Here is a 16297-nt window from a genome sequence, read left to right as displayed (position 1 = left end):
GCGCCGATCCCCTGCGCGCCCCCGGCCACGTGCGCGATCCGGTCCCCGCCAGTTCCTTCTCAACCGCCATCGGCTGCAGATGGAATCCGCTCAGGCTAAGGCCAGAGTCAGATTAGATAGTGTTTTCTACATGTAATTTGTTGTTTGTTTTTTTTTTTACGGTTACAAAAAAAAAAAAAAAAAAGAGAAGAGCAGAGAAGAGAAGAGCGGACGTGAAGGCCAGTTAGGCTGCCCGCTGCCCCGCAGGCCGGTGATCGCGATTTGGGTAAAAAGGCACGGATTAAGTGCTAAGTACCCTATTAACAGCAAAGGACTCACCGGAATGGCCTCTTCAGGTTTTAAAAAGTGTGAGTCATGCCGTGAAGCTATGCCGGCCTCCGATGGGCATAGTGAATGCATCCACTGCCTGGGGGAATCACACGTTACCCAGAAGTGTTCTCACTGTGCTAAGCTCACAGCCAGGGCCAGGAAAGACAGAGAGATGAGGCTTAAAAGGCTCTTGTTTGACAAGGCTCTCCAGCCGGACTTGCCGGAGAAGCCTCACCCAGAAGGGCCCTCTGGGTTGCATAAGAGGAAGGCAGCTTCTCTGACCCCCTCGGTGCAGAAATGGAGGAAACTCTCCCCAGCTCGATCCTTGCCGGCGGTTTCAGCGAGCAGGATGAGCGGAGCACACAGCCCCCAGCCACATACTCAGGCAGCGCATGTTGCAGAGGCTCAGCCTCCGGTTACACAACAGCCAGCACGCGGCGCCTAGAGCGTCAGTGAGGCAAGCGCCAGACCCGGCAGCACCGGCCCCCACGGCACCAACGGTGCAGGGGCACCAGGCACGGAGCCTGCAGGCACTGGAGGAAGTTACCTGTGCGGCACCGCAGCTGATTGTGCCGAGCGTGGCGCCAACAGCAGGGCTGAGATCCCTGGCACGGGATGGGGCGGTGCCAGCCCCGCAGGAGAGGGGCAAGGCAAAATCAAAAACCCAGCACTGCAGCCCATCTCCGGACAGGGCTGCACTGCTGTTAGCACCAAGCCCTCCCCCTGTGATACACACGCCGCACCAAAGGCCTGTGTCCCCACCGGCCTATCCAGAACCTCCTTCTCCGTTCCTCCAACCAATGTCACCATGGCTTGGGCCACCTTCACCATTTCTGGGATTGGATCCCCTGGAGTACTATCACAAGCCAGTTTCACCTCTGTGTCATCGCGGAGGTCTCGCTCTCCCAGACATTGGGGGTACACACCCCGTGAGTGGTCTAGGTCTCCATCCCCGGACCCTTGCCCATGCTGCCATGGTTGTCCTTATCATGCTGGACACAGACACCGCAGACCTACACGTAGGGGCAGGTCCCCCCTGGCCACTCAGTACCCCCGTGGACACTCCCGATCGGGGACGGAAACACAGTTGTCTCAAGGGGAGTTAATTTTAGAACCCCGAGACTTTCCTTCACAATCCTCCAGCGAGCAGGTACACCATCGACCGCAGGAACCTGAGAGTTCAAGGGAGGTTTACCCCAGTGGTTCCTCCTCATCCTCCCCAGATGAGCCCATGGCCCCTGGGGATGTCTCCCACCCGGATGACCTTAAACAATTTCAGGAGCTATTTAAAAGGGTGGCTTTCACGCAAGACATTCAAACAGCAGAGGTGCAGGAGAAACATCACAAACTCCTGAAAAATTTGAGACCCCCGGCTTCATCCAAAATTGCTATTCCGCTGGACGAAGCCATTATGGAGTCAGCCACTACTATATGGCAGACTCCGGCCTCTGTTCCGCCTACGAACAAGAGAGCAGATAAGAAGTACTTCGTCCTGGCAAAGGGCATGGAGTTCCTCTTCAGTCACCCACAACCAAATTCTTTGGTGGTCGAATCGTCCCAGCAGAGGTCAAAGGTTTCTCAGTACAAATCGGGGGGATTGGACAAAGATGCTAAGAAGCTAGAGCTGTTTGGCAGGAAGGTATATTCCTCTTCTACCCTGCAATTGAGAGTGGCAAATTATGCGGCACACCTAGCAAACCATAATTTTGATAATTACTCCAGGCTTACTCCCCTCATGGATTCACTTCCGGAAGACAAAAAGCCGGTGTTAAAGGCAATTGTGCAAGAGGGCTACGCAGCATCGCAGACGGGAGTCCAGATTGCCCTGGACGTGGCGGATACGGTGGCACGTGCAACGGCTACAGCAGTGGTCATGCGTAGAGAATCCTGGCTCCAGACATCTGGTATCCCGAGGGACCTACAGGCGAAGATCGTGGACCTTCCCTTTGATACACAAAAGCTGTTTGCAGGCTCAACCAACTCGGTCCTCCACTCCAGTAAGGACTCGAGAGCTACACTTAGAACCTTGGGCATTTATACTCCTCCATACAGAAAGAAAAAATTTTATCCTCAGCAAAGACGCTACCCGTACCAACCACAACGTGCTCAATATCAACGGGGCTACGACCAAGGGCGCCATCAACAGCAGCAACAGTACAGAACTCCGAGGCGACGTTCTCAACAAAGCCGTACGCCCTCGGGACAGGCCCAAAGGCAACAAGTTTGACGGGTATGTCGGGGGCTGCACTATCAATACCGTCGCTCAGTGCCACTCTCGTCTCGTGTTCCATCATCACCTCAGACTGTTCCACTACCAATGGCAAAAGATCACCACAGACAAATGGGTGCTGGAGATCATAGCCACGGGTTATGCGATCCCCTTCCAGTCGCTCCCACTGATGAAGCCTCCCTCCAGGCCTCACCGCCGGGACGCTGCCCACGAGGCGAGGCTCAAGCAGGAGGTGGATCACCTTATGTTCATAGGGGTGGTGGAAAGAGTGCCGGAAGAATTCCAGGGGAAAGGTTTTTATTCACGCTACTTCCTAACAGAGAAGAAAACAGGAGGCTGGAGGCCCATCTTAGATCTTCGGGGCCTCAACCATTACTTGCGCAAGCAACGTTTTCGGATGATCACAGTTGCCTCCATACTCACGGCACTGGACGATGGAGACTGGTTTGCAGCCCTCAACTTACAAGATGCTTACTTTCATATAACAATCCACCCAGGACACAGACGCTTCCTCCGCTTCACGGTCGGCAAGGAGCACTTCCAGTACAGGGCTCTTCCGTTCAGCCTCTCCTCAGCCCCCAGAGTCTTTACCAAAACCCTGGCAGTGGTGTCAGCCTACCTGCACAGACAGGGGGTGTTTATTTTCCCATATCTGGACGACTGCCCGCTGAAAGGGGCCTCGAAGGCGGAGGTCTCACGCGTGATACACGTCACAGGGGACACGTTTTTTTCGCTGGGCCTAGTCATCAACCTCGCAAAGTCAAAGACCGAACCCACACAAGATATAGAGTTCATAGGGGCACGCATAAACTCTATCACAGCAAGGGTGTACCTACCCGACGCCCGCTTCCGCGCCATCAGTTCGCTGGTGCAAGTCATCACATACAGCCCCACGGTGCCGGTCTTAACGTGCTTACAGCTGCTGGGCCACATGGCGGCAGTGACGTTTGTGGTACAGAATGCCAGGTTACACATGCGAAGCCTGCAGCATTGGCTGGCGAGCGTTTACAAACCGGCATCCCACACCATCCACAGGGTGGTGTCGCCCACAACAGAGGTGCGCAGATCCCTGGCGTGGCGGGAAAACCCCAAGAATCTGCTAGTGGGGGTGCCCTTTCACCAACCACAAATTGCTGTTTTTCTTACTACCGACACCTCCCACATAGGATGGGGAGGGAGCGCACATCAGCGACAAGGTGACGCAAGGGCTATGGTCCCCTGCAGAACAGACATTGCACATAAACATACTGGAGCTCAGAGCAGTGTTCAATGCCTGCAAACAGTTTCAAGATGACCTACATGGCAAAGTAGTTGGGATCAATACCGACAATACCTCCACTATGTTTTACATCAATCGACAAGGAGGAGCACGATCCCGTGCCCTATGTGCGGAAGCAGTCCAATTGTGGAACTGGTGCATTGCCAACAACATAACGTTGAAAGCCTCATACTTGCCGGGCGCTCACAACGTGAAAGCAGATCAGCTGAGCAGGCGCTTCGCACTCACGCATGAATGGCAGACCCGCTCCGATCTGCTACGACCCATTTTTCGTACATGGGGGTTTCCCAAGATAGATCTGTTTGCCACCCAGTACAACAAGAAGTGTCCCCAGTACTGCTCCAGGGCAGGAGTGGGGTGGGGGTCCCTGGGGGACGCATTCATGGTTTCATGGAGGGGCCCCCTACTTTACGCGTTCCCCCCCACAGCTCTTATCCACAAGGTCTTACAGAAAGCCAGAAGGGAGAGAGCTCGCATGATACTCATAGTCCCAACTTGGGATCAGCAGCAATGGTTTCCCTTGCTTCTGTGCATGTCGGACCGCCCACCGCTCCCTCTACTGGTGGCGCCAGACTTACTCACGCAGGCTCAGGGGTCCATAGTGCACCTGCACCCTCAGGGTCTGCGTCTACAAGCATGGCTAATCCATGGCTCAGCTCCTTAGAAAGCACATGCACGGAGGGAGTACAACAAGTCCTGGAATGTAGCCGAAGGACTTCCACCAGGAGGACTTGCAAGCAGAAATGGACTCGATTCACAGCCTGGTGTTCTGCCAAGCAGTTAGCTCCCCTTGACGTTCCTATACCTGTAATACTAGAATACTTATTGGACCTCAGGAGAGGTGGGCTTTCTCTATCCTCGCTAAAGGTCCACCTCGCCGATACATCAGTCTTTCAGCATACAGAGGAATGGCCCACGGTATTCACCCATCCTATCGTTACCAGGTTCTTGAAGGGGCTGGTAAACCTGTACCCCCCTCGGAAACCACTTCCACCATTGTGGAATTTGGACTTGGTGCTCAGCACGCTATCGGGTCCACCCTTTGAACCATTAGCCACAGTTCCCCTACGTCTCCTTACGATAAAAACAACCTTCCTCCTTGCAATTACGTCAGCCCGCAGGGTGAGTGAGCTTGCAGCAGTGATGGCAACGCCGCCCTGCACAGTATTCTCAAAGGAGGCGGTAACCTTAAGGCTGCACCCAGCCTTTGTTCCAAAAGTTTCTTCGGACTTCCATCTTAACGAACCAATAGTTTTACCCTCGTTTTACCCGAAGCCTCACAGCTCCGGTAAGGAGGCACGCCTGCATCTCCTGGATGTGAGGAGGGCGTTGGCCTTCTACACAGACAGAACTAAGTCCTTCCGGAAAACGGACAGGCTTCTAGTCTCTCTTGCTCCCAGGTCAAAAGGAGAAGGTCTCTCTTCACAGAGAATCTCAAAACACATCGTGTCCTGTATAAAAATGTGCTATGAGCTTCGAAAGACTCCTTTGCTGGCCCCGCCCAGGGCTCACTCCACCAGGGTGGTGGCGGCATCAATAGCCTTCTTCAAGGGCATCACGTTAAAAGACATCTGTAGAGCGGTGACTTGGTCATCCTACAACACCTTCACCAAGCATTATGCCCTACATCATGTATTCGAAGAGGATACCCGTCTGTCGACAGCAGTCCTCTCGGGGGCAAGCTGCACATAAACCGATTACCCACCTCCTTACTTGGGTTACTGCTGGGTAGTCACCTATTGTGGAGCACCCACGGGGACCACTCGAAGAAGAAAGAGAAGTTACTCACCTGTAGTAACGATGGTTCTTCGAGATGTGTCCCCGTGGGTGCTCCACCACCCACCCATCCTCCCCGCTTCGGATCTCTGTCTAGTGTTTTTCAGGAGCATCCGAGGTGGTTGGTCAAGGAACTGGCGGGGACCGGATCGCGCACGTGGCAGGGGGCGCGCAGGGGAGTGGCGTGCACTGGCGCATGTGCGATCCAGGAGAAACTGCTGGAAGATTTCCGATCTGCGGCGCCGGGCGAGCCCGACACCTATTGTGGAGCACCCACGGGGACACATCTCGAAGAACTGTCGTTACTACAGGTGAGTAACTTCTCTTTCCCAGATGTTATGCTGAAGTTGTGTTTCTTCAGTATCAAGATTCAACACACACCCATGTAGTGGGGTCTAAAAAGGATAAATATTTGACTTGTTCATACATGGGTCTAGTTGTTATCCAAAGCAGCTACATCAGTGATACATGATGATGTTGTATATGTTGGATTCAGTTCCAGAAGAACATAACTGTGTATCCAGAAATACTGGAATGTAATTGCTGTTTTTCAAGGAGACCTCTGTATTAGGATTCTTGATATTCTGAAATAGAATCCCAAGGTTTGTGCCAATGAACAAGTTTTTAGTTACAATCAAAAATGCCAAGTTTTCTTATATTGTAGTCAGTGGGTCTCTCATAGTAACTACTTGAATCAACTCCTATGTGGTGTTTGTATAAACATAAATTGAAACCAGTGTTTCTGATTTACTCTATAGCAACTTATTCCAGGAAGCTGCTTAAGGAGTTAAGAGCTGTTTCTTTAAGCCTTGTCTCAGTGCAAGATTTGGCACGTTCATATGCAGGAAGCAGATGTCCCCCAGCAGTAATATTTTATTAGACTTTGTTTCCTCTTTGATCTTCCTAAATATTGTGCACTAAACATAAATTTCCTGAATAGGATGCCAGTAGAGTATCCAACTAGTATATATTAGTTCTTATAATCTGGGAATCTCAACCACACACATTCTATTGACTGATCTTCACTCAGAAATATTTTCTCAAAGTAGATTTTGTAGTGACTGATTCTCATGATGGATCCCGTGTTTGATTATCTCTTCTGTTTATTCCCTCTGGAGCACATGCCATTGGCCATTGTAAAAAGACAAGATAATGGGTTAGATGAACCTTTGGTCTGGCCCAGTATGGCTGTCCTTGTGTTTGTGGTGGTGGTTGCACCAAGACCCATATCGCAAGTAATCCACACGTATGGTTACATCCTGCCTCTTTCCAGTTCAAGTATAATGTCTTTCATATTCTTTTTGATATGCAGACATACCATACAGTATATTTTTACCATTGATATCTCCAGCAGATGGCAAAGCTGCCCTGGAAACGAATTGTTCACATACTTCACTACAAACGCAAAAAAAAAAAATTAAAAAAAAAGTCTAATTTTTTTAATTCATACAACTGCATTTCTTCAAAAATTTTCAAGCAAAACAAACCCATTTCAAGTGAAAGGTAGCTGTTTTTGCATCAAATGAAAATATCCTAACTATTTCAGTGAATTTTGGAGAAAAGCAAAGCATTCTGCTAAAAGTTGTGTGAAAGGTGATGGCAAAAATATTTGCGCAGAACTTTGCAGGAATATGCTCACCTGCTTTGCACAGCTGAAACAAGAATGCTGTATGCAAATGAAAGTACAATCTGCCTATCAAAAATTTCCTTTGTAACTCCTGATAAAAATTAAGGTAGGTTATGCCCTTATTTTACAAAACCTACCACAGGATCTTTATTAAAGTAAACTGACCATGACTATCGGGTGTGCCTCTCATCTGAAAGGTAACAAACCTGTTTATCATGGGTATACAGGATTACAGAGTTTCATAAACGTTTTAACATAATGCTTAAATGTATGTGAGATCTTACATGGATCATTTCCCCTGTAGAGAATTTCATTCTTTAAAAGTGACACATATAGTAGACCCCCGACTTACACAGGGGTTTCATTCTTGCGCAATCCCACATAAATCAAAATTCGCACAACTTGGGAGAGCTGCACTGGTCAGTTTTCTGTCTCCTGTGAGAGGCGGGGCAGCGGAGAGCCTGGCTCTGGGCTGTCCACCGCTCACAGAACAGGGGAAACTGACCTGTGCTGATGAGCTGGTCAGTTTTTTCACTCCCCTTGGAGCAGCATCCTAACTCTTGGCTCTACCGTCCCTGATAGGAGCAGGGAATCTGCTGCCTTGCCTGGTTCCCAGCTCCCTGCCACTTGCTGAAGCCAGGAATCTGACCAGCACAGCAACGCTGGTGTTTCCCCACTCCTGTCAATGGTGGTAGCCAAGTGTCAGGCTGCTGCCCTAGACAGGTGCTGGAAAACCACTCCTGTCACGGGTGGCAGCCTGACTCTTGCTGCCTCTGACAGGAGCGGAGAAACCGTACTTATCAGGGGCAGCAGCTGCTCCTGTCGGGTGGCATCTCAGCTGCCGCCTCTGACAGGAGCAGGGAAACTGACAGCTGAGTCAGCTGCCACCCCTGACTCCAGCCAGAACTAGTCAGTTTCACCACTTCTCTGAGTGGCATTAACCCAAGATGTGCGCAACTTGAGTGTGCTTATCTCAGGTGTCTGCTGTACTGTACAAACTCAATTTTCTCATGTTCATTTTATCATACTAATTGCATATCATTTGTTCCCTTCTAGACGGGTGCTTTAGTTCACAGTTATCGAGGAACAGGAGGGATTTTTGAGGTTTGCTGGAATGCAGCAGGAGACAAAGTTGGAGCAAGTGCTTCAGATGGTTCAGTAAGTATAACAGAGTAAACATGTTGTACATATATATTTGTATTTATTTTTTGGAAAATCAGTGAACTGAACGACTTGGTTAAAAGAAGAGATATTTTGCTTATTCTGCTACATTTCAAAGACTTCATATCAGTTAAAATAAGTTTTCATATAGTCTGCATCATGTAAAAGTGGGTGGCCAGCATTTTGGTATTCCTAAGGAGGTCTCGGAATGTGAAGATATTTGTTCTCTACTTATCCTAAAGGGAAGACAGTGTGAATATATTCTGACAAAATACAAAGATATTTCTCCATGAAGTTCATTTGTCATGAGATGCTAGTTTTAAATGCACATTTTAAAAAAGTTATTTCTACCATCTCTGGTGAGGTTTGTTAATGAGATGATGTATTTAAATCCACCCACAGCTTTCCCTCTTAGTTATACCAGAAAGTGGTACTAGTGAAACAAAAGGACGGTGTCTTTGAACCAAGTGATGAACACATTTATAGTTTGCATGTGTTTTGTCTTATTCTGGTAGGAAAGCCTCAATTTGTGGACATGCAGGAACTCCAGGCTTTAGCAATTGGTGCTTCCTCTGATTAGATTAGGATAGGAGACTGTGTACTATTAGATGTTCTTTTCCTGGCTTGTCCAATCTGTTCTAATATTTCTTCCTCCCACATGCAGATTTAATGAGATAGATTTCTTGGCTTTTATCTATCTGGAACCTAACACATATTACACAAAACAATTCACAGTATCATTTTTGTTAGTTTACTATCACAAAAAACAAACAGCTGAAGTTCTAGTTACGTCTTGTTTTGAATGTTTTTTAAATAACCCCCCTCATTAACTATTGTGTGTCTTGACTAGCTAATGAATTCTCTATGTGAAAAAGAAATAGTAGTTCAATATTATTGTCATTTACACATAAGTTTTGCTTTTGCATAGGAATTGCCTGAGACTAGCTATTTTTGTCACTATATTCAGGTAAATCCCATGGTGGTGATTGTTATGTGTATATTAGCAGAGTGTTCAGAGACACTTAATCTTATTGTTCTGGGCATTGTCCAAACATAAAAGAAAAAAGATGGAACTTGCTACAAAGATCTTGCAATTTTAAGGATGACAAGACACATCAGTGGGCTATAGAACACCTATAGGGGCTGGAGATTGCAGAACAGAAGACGGGGTAGCAGTACAAGGAGCACCTGGTTACAGCATAGAGGGGAAAAAAAAGCCCCTTTTTAATCAAATGGTCAGCTAATCAGGGAATAACAATGTAAAGGGTAACATTTCAATAGCAGGTACATCAGGTTTTCTAAAATGACTTAGGAGCTTAGGCTATGTCTAGATTACAGTGATTTGTCGACAGAATTTGTTGTCGGAAGATATCTTCTGACAAAACTTCTGTCAACAGATCATGGCCAAATTGCCAAGCGGATTGCAAGAGTGATCTGCTCTGTTGACAGAGAGCAGCTGGACTGCCTGATCACTCTCTCGACAAAGCGGCCAACCGGAAGCACTATATACAGGGCTGCCCTGTGTCCCAGAAGCCGTGTGTTGCCAGAGGGCCCCCCAGACCATTCAGACCAGCTTTCTGTTGACAGAGGCATTGTGCCTCATGGGGAGTGCGATAAGACTGTCGACACAAGTGCTGTGTTCTGTCAATTTACTTGGGAATCTGGATGCTCCCCTGGTTTGCGTTTTGTAGACAAAGCCCTCTAGTTTAGACGTAGCCTCAGTTTTAATAAAAGTCAACGAGACTTCAGTTGCTAAATGTCTTAGGTGCGTTTGAAAATTTTACCAACAGTCTCTTTAAATTGTATCCATAGTTTGTAGATAATGCACCATGTTCATTATGTTGTTTGTTTTTTTTTGTCAATCTATATAGATTTGTGTTTATATTACACACTGAATTGGGTAGCTGTAAAAATACTGTATGGTGTGCATTTCCTTAAATGTATTTCTTTTTTCATACAGGTTTGTGTATTAGACCTACGGAAATAGCGGTATTAGTTGGAAGCCATGGACCGACTATGAATGTGTACATAGCCAAAATGACTGTCCCTAACCCATGTACTGCTATAGTCTCAATTGAACCATGGCCAGTCCAGTACAGCCAAACCTAAAAGAAATATATACATATACTGTATATAAAATAAAATAAAGATTACACCCTGAAGAGGATGACAGAGTTTTGTCACAGCTTGTGAATCCTGTTCACCAAGTGCTGGAATCTGCTGTGCCCCAAAATAGCATTTAGAAGTTTCACGTATGAAAAACAGAAGAGAGAGAAATATACCATACAAGAGCAGACCGTACATGTACCAAATTTGGAAGATACTAATGCCAGCTTTTATTTCCCCCTTTTTAAATCCAGAGTCACGATGGTTTGTGGTTTTGTTTTCCCCCCTCCCTTTTCAGTAGTTGAGCAGTTTGCGTGTACAGAGAAGATGGACTTACATAAAACCTGCAGCGATATTTTGTTCTTAGCTTTTAAACATTGGGGTTTATTTTGGTTAAGTTTACGGATGCATGAAGTAAGGGAGTGAATCAGTTCCTTGTTTATATTTTTTCACCTTAAACAGAGTTTCTTTTAAAAGATATATATTTTAACGCATTATTTCAAGAGGTAGAGTGAATGGACTTGTGGATATTTGGTACATTCTGTGGCTCTGAGAGCACAGTTCTGAGTGGGGAGGGACAGGGGATGGTGGGTGACTAGGGGAGAGAAAAAACTCACCTCTGAGACATGAAGTTTCACATTCTGTTAATCTAGAAAGTACATCAGCAATGGGTATAATGCTGTGGTTTATTTCTAATAGCACGGCTGAAATGCAGTAATTTCTTATTTGGGACATAATTCTGCTAAACTTAATACTAGAAGGGCACAAGAAAAACAGAAGAAAATACAGGGGTGCAAACAAACAAACATATGCATCTTCTGTTGCTTTGAGACCATAGCTAACTTATGGTTAAATTGTGCACTATTGTGAAAAGGAGCAAAATGTAGTTTGGGGTGGGGTGGGGTTTGGTTGGTTGTTTTTTTGTTTTTTAAAAGAAATTAAATCTTTTGGATGAGGGTTCATGCCACAGCTTCTACAAGTTGCCCATCTTTGTTTGTAGGAGCTCAGATGTTTAATGTAACCAAATTCCAGTAATGAAAGTATCTAATGTAATTTTTCTTTATACAAAATAAAATCTTTGGCATATATTTGATAACACTGCCATTAACAGGCAAAATGTTTACTACCTTAGATTTAAAAAAAATCTTAAAAACAGAGGACTTGCTTCAAGTTTATTTTAGTAGCAGTGATTCAGCTTATTTAAAAGATGAATACTTGCACTAATTCCCCTGCTGCTCCAGTCCTGCAGTTTGTTGTATCTTGTGACTACATTTTTTCCAAATATAAGGTAGATGTAAGCTGCTATTTTTTTAATAATCACTACTATACTGTGTCTTTTACTCTGTTTACAATATCAGATATTTTTCTTACAGCGACATATATATAAGCAGCAAACCTTTTTCTGCCCATGTGATTAAAAGTATATTGAAAGTGATTTTATTTGTAAATTATAGCATGAGGTCATGTTAATACCTATATGGAGTCAAAAGGGTTTTGTCTCATGTAACATGCCAGGCGTATAAATCTCTATAAAAAGAGGCTGACAAATCTGTCTCTCACACATTTAACATAACAAATGGTTTATATTATAGAGCTTTGCAAATAATTATCAGTTTTATAACACTATTTCAATCACAAATTAATTTGATGGCTTATGATTGCTAACCTTTAACTTTTTTGTAGTTAATATTAATTGATTTAATCCAAATAATGCAGCTTTTACATTTTAACAGAACTGTTCTTTAGGCATTGATTTCTGGTATTGCCACAGATGACTTGAAGCAAGTCTGAGTTTGGCTAAGGTAGGGTGGCAGTTTGCCAGTGGTAAAGAGAAGACATACATTCTTAATTTGTATCCTAGTTGTTATCAGTGGGGCAGATAATGCTGTAATACACCATATTTAACAACAACCAAACATTCATATCCATAAAGGCAGTCATTCATAATGGTTCTGTGCCAGATATTTTTAGCGGTTTGAAACATACTGCTGTTTAGAACAACTACTCTGTGAGTTACATTATATAGAAGACCTAATATCTTGAGTGTCTGGCACTTGAAATATTGCTTTTGTCGCTGGAGGTTCATGACTGTGGCTGACCTCTGTCATTATTCAGAAAAATTTTAAAAAAATCTGTGCAATAATTTTAAACTGTGCTCCCAGGAATAGACACAAATGTTTTGAGTATATTTAAGCTGCATTTTTCCTTTAGCAATGCATTTGTCGATTGCACTGAATTAAAATTGAAAGTCAGAGGTGATTCTTGATAGTACTTTTGTATTTTAATATGGACAGTTTATTCACATTCATACAAGGTATTGGATGGTTGTTTCAGCAAATTAAAACTAAAGTTATGGAGTTCTGTGACATGACAGCAAAACCACAGCCATATTTGATGGTGTTGCCACTTGTCTTTTTCTCACTCTTCAGCTGTTTCAGTTTTGAGTAGTTTTAGCTGTTTAAGCATAATGTCAAATATCCATAACTAGAAAATACAGGGCTTCATTACTACATGACTGTGGGTTTTCAGATGTTTGTACACGCTTCAGGAATATCAGTTTCATAGGGCTGGGTGTCTCTGGATACATGAGCCAGACATCGTGCTGGTGTGAATCAGCAATGATCTGGCTGTGAGGATCCAGCCAAGATATTTTTTGCTGCTGTTTTTTATCAACATGCCACAGCGCTGCTCCTGTTCTGCACAAACTTCCTTCTCTCTGATTTAGTATTCAGTATTAGCCATATGCATGCATGATACTTATTTCCATGGTTTACGTGAGGCAAGAAGGAGCACCATGGTCATTAGATTCTTTTCTAGTGCACATGTAGTAGAACAGAGTAGATCTTTTACACACCTCCCGTCAAGGGGTACATGCCTAATAAAAAGACCCAGTTCTGAGAAGACTTAGGCAGATGTTTAATTTTTCGTGCGAAATGTCCACTTGAAGTTAGCTGGGCTGCTCTCAACATGTGAAGATAAATGTGTATAAATCCTTGTGCATGTTTATAAATAACATTTTTTCCAGCACAATGATTTCTTGGGGGAGAATTGTAGTTCGGGAGAGCTGGTCAAATTTACAGATGGGATGAGGCATGAGCTGCTATCAGATTTGCATTTTTTCTTTTTTAAATCATGAGCTTTGGAATTTCTTATTTCTCATTTCTGCATAAGGAGTTTCAGGTTTTCCTGGAGATTTCCTCATTTTCTATTTTTACTTCTGTTCCTGTGATTTAAAATTGATGTAAAGATTTCCAAACCTTTGACTTTCTAGTATTGTTTACACAGTATTTTAAGTCCTCAAAACCTTTTTTTTTTAATTGTGGTGTTGATAATGCTGTTGCTTAGTAAATCTTTACAGGGTTAAATGGTTTATCTGACAGAGGACTGGAACTCTTCTATGAAATAATAAAAGTGCCTCTTTTTCTGAGTTGGGGAGGGAAGTAATAATTATCAGAGTTTGCATGGCAACAGTTGAAATATGTTTCTGAAAAATTTTGGGACACTTTAGAAAATCTTAAGAGAAAGGCCAAAGATTTCTACCAACTTTAATTTTTACGTTTTCAGTGCACTCCTTTTTCCTTACACTTCGTACCTCATGTGATGGTATTCAGTGAGACATTGCTGACTTTAAAGCATCCTTGGTATTAAGGAAGGTTTTAGGCACATTAGGGCTGTTGTACCAGTTGGCCTTGGATTTGCCTATAGAGCAATCTAATAACTAATTATTTTAATTCTGTCATGTGATGGACCTTCATTAGAATTGTATATGTGGCTTTTCAGCTTATAAATTAAAGGTAGTATATTTCCTCTGTTTATTAAAGAGAAGTCATGGGACCCAATTCTTCTGTCCTTAGTCAAAAATCCCATTGACTTTTTCACTGCAGGGGAAAGTTTTGCCTAAGAAACCACTGGAGGATTGGATCAATCTAAGTATTGGTATAATGGGCCAGAAAGAACACCTATTCACTCAGTGGAAATTTTGCTTGAATAAACTCTGCAGTATTTAGCTCAGTAGTCCTTTCCTTGGCAAGCAGTACTCTCCTACAGACCTCTTCTTTGTACTGAAAATGCCTGTAGGACTTGTATGAAGAGGGATCAACAGAAGTCTGCTAAAAGCAGGAACAACATTGTGGCATGTTGAAAGTAAGTACTGCTTTGGAAGATGGCAGTAAATCTCCATGAAGACACCTGACCTTTTCCCAGGTGAAGAGGGAGGTATATTCAAGTTTTAGTCCTTCCTCCAGTTCAAGCTCTGAAATATATTCCATAATGACTTTTCAACATTACTATGATTGAAGGCAGACAAAACAACAGAAAAGTGCACCATTTCTTTTTTAAAATAGCAGATTTTGTGTTAGAGCTTCAGCTCCCATAGTTTTGAAAAGGTACCGAATTCTCTTCTTTCCTGGGTTGAAGCCTGATGTTAATTTAGGATATGAATTTTTTCCTTTTAGTAACAAGCATTTCACTTCTTAAGGGTTTCCTGGCACATTGTGGTTAAAGTCAGGAAAACAGTCTGCATGTCATTGCTAGTCCAGTGTACTTGGCAATCTTGTTTCACAACAGACTGCAGGGTGCAGATTGGTAATCTTAGAATACAGAAATATTTTTTAATCTCTCTCTCTCAACATTTACACTGTAGTTGCAATGGTTTCATTTTGAAGTTACAAATCCGTTGGGTCTAATTCTGTGAGCCTACCTATAGCACTGGATTAAAATGTCTGCATCATTTCTTCAGTTATCCAGTTAAACTACAATTGTTGTAAAAGTGTAAACAGCCCATGACAGTTTTTTGTACTTGTTTAAAGGACTTTCATTGTTCATTTTTCATGATTATTGTCTAAAGAAGACTGATATAGATGTTCTATACTGTCCTGGACCATGTTAATTACACTATGATATTATTTTGGTTTTACATCACAATGATTTATCCCCAAAACCCATATCCCTTCTAGGCACATTTTCTGTTGCAGTTTCCCTTTGCATTGTATTGCTCTGACAACTGTAATTTGAATCAGATCTGAAAGAGGTCCAGAATAAAATATATTTTGATATTATGTTGGCTGTATGTTCTGTAAAGCATTTTAAATATAAGGTATTTGGTACAGTATATTTGCAAACGGTTGGCATGGTAAAAAGACAAGTAATGTTATAGTAAGTGTACATGTATTTTAGCACATTTTCTTTTTAAATGCAAAATAATTCATTTAATGATAATAGCGGGGAGTACTCTTAAATGCATAGCAGTAGTAATGCTGTATCACCTTGATTCAGGAAGGAACATTACCCACCTTAGTTTCAGTGATACTGCTGCATTCTTCTCGCATGCTAAAAATTAACATACACATTTAACTGCCTTGGTAAATCGTCACCTACATGAAGAATTGTATGTTTGCTTTTAACAAGCTTTTTGGAAAAAAATGGGCATATTAGGTGCTTATTCTTATTTCCCAGGCCTGCAGACGTGGGAAAAGATAGGTAGAAGTAGATGGTGCCCCATTGCACGTGCTCAGTAAAGCATCGGATATTACATGTTAGGGGCATATAATAGGAGCCCTCTAATTAGGGATTTGAATATTTCACTGGTGCCTGAAGTCCAAATCACTTGTATATTGTACTTGAACATTTGTATATCCTTATTCCTTAGCATGGTGCTGGTTTATATTTTCATCTTGACCAGGGACCTGGAGAACTCATAACAGATTTTGTCTTCCAGTGAACAGTGATTTCAAAGCTGTCTAGATCGGGGTGAGCAGACATTGTACATCAAGCCCCATTTTTTTCCCTGCAATTGGCAGTCCCCCACCCC

General features: G+C 43.7%; 1 protein-coding gene across 9 annotated transcripts in view; it reads left to right on the top strand.

The window, feature by feature from the left end:
* TBL1XR1 (TBL1X/Y related 1) overlaps window positions 1-15102 on the top strand; it is a 212848-nt gene extending 197746 nt beyond the window's left edge. For all 9 annotated transcript variants that reach the window (XM_075003874.1, XM_075003877.1, XM_075003879.1 and 6 more), the window contains 2 exons: window positions 8278-8379; window positions 10343-15102. In XM_075003874.1, the coding sequence (XP_074859975.1) occupies window positions 8278-8379; window positions 10343-10369 (129 nt within the window). In that variant the 3' untranslated portion in view covers window positions 10370-15102. The remainder of the gene's footprint in view (window positions 1-8277; window positions 8380-10342) is intronic.
* The last annotated feature ends 1195 nt before the right edge of the window (window positions 15103-16297 follow it).

Source organism: Carettochelys insculpta, chromosome 10, assembly GCF_033958435.1.
Source record: "Carettochelys insculpta isolate YL-2023 chromosome 10, ASM3395843v1, whole genome shotgun sequence".
NCBI classification, from domain to species: domain Eukaryota; kingdom Metazoa; phylum Chordata; order Testudines; family Carettochelyidae; genus Carettochelys; species Carettochelys insculpta.
The sequence above is the reverse complement of the archived record's forward strand: the minus strand, read 5'-3'. Positions and strand labels throughout refer to the sequence as shown.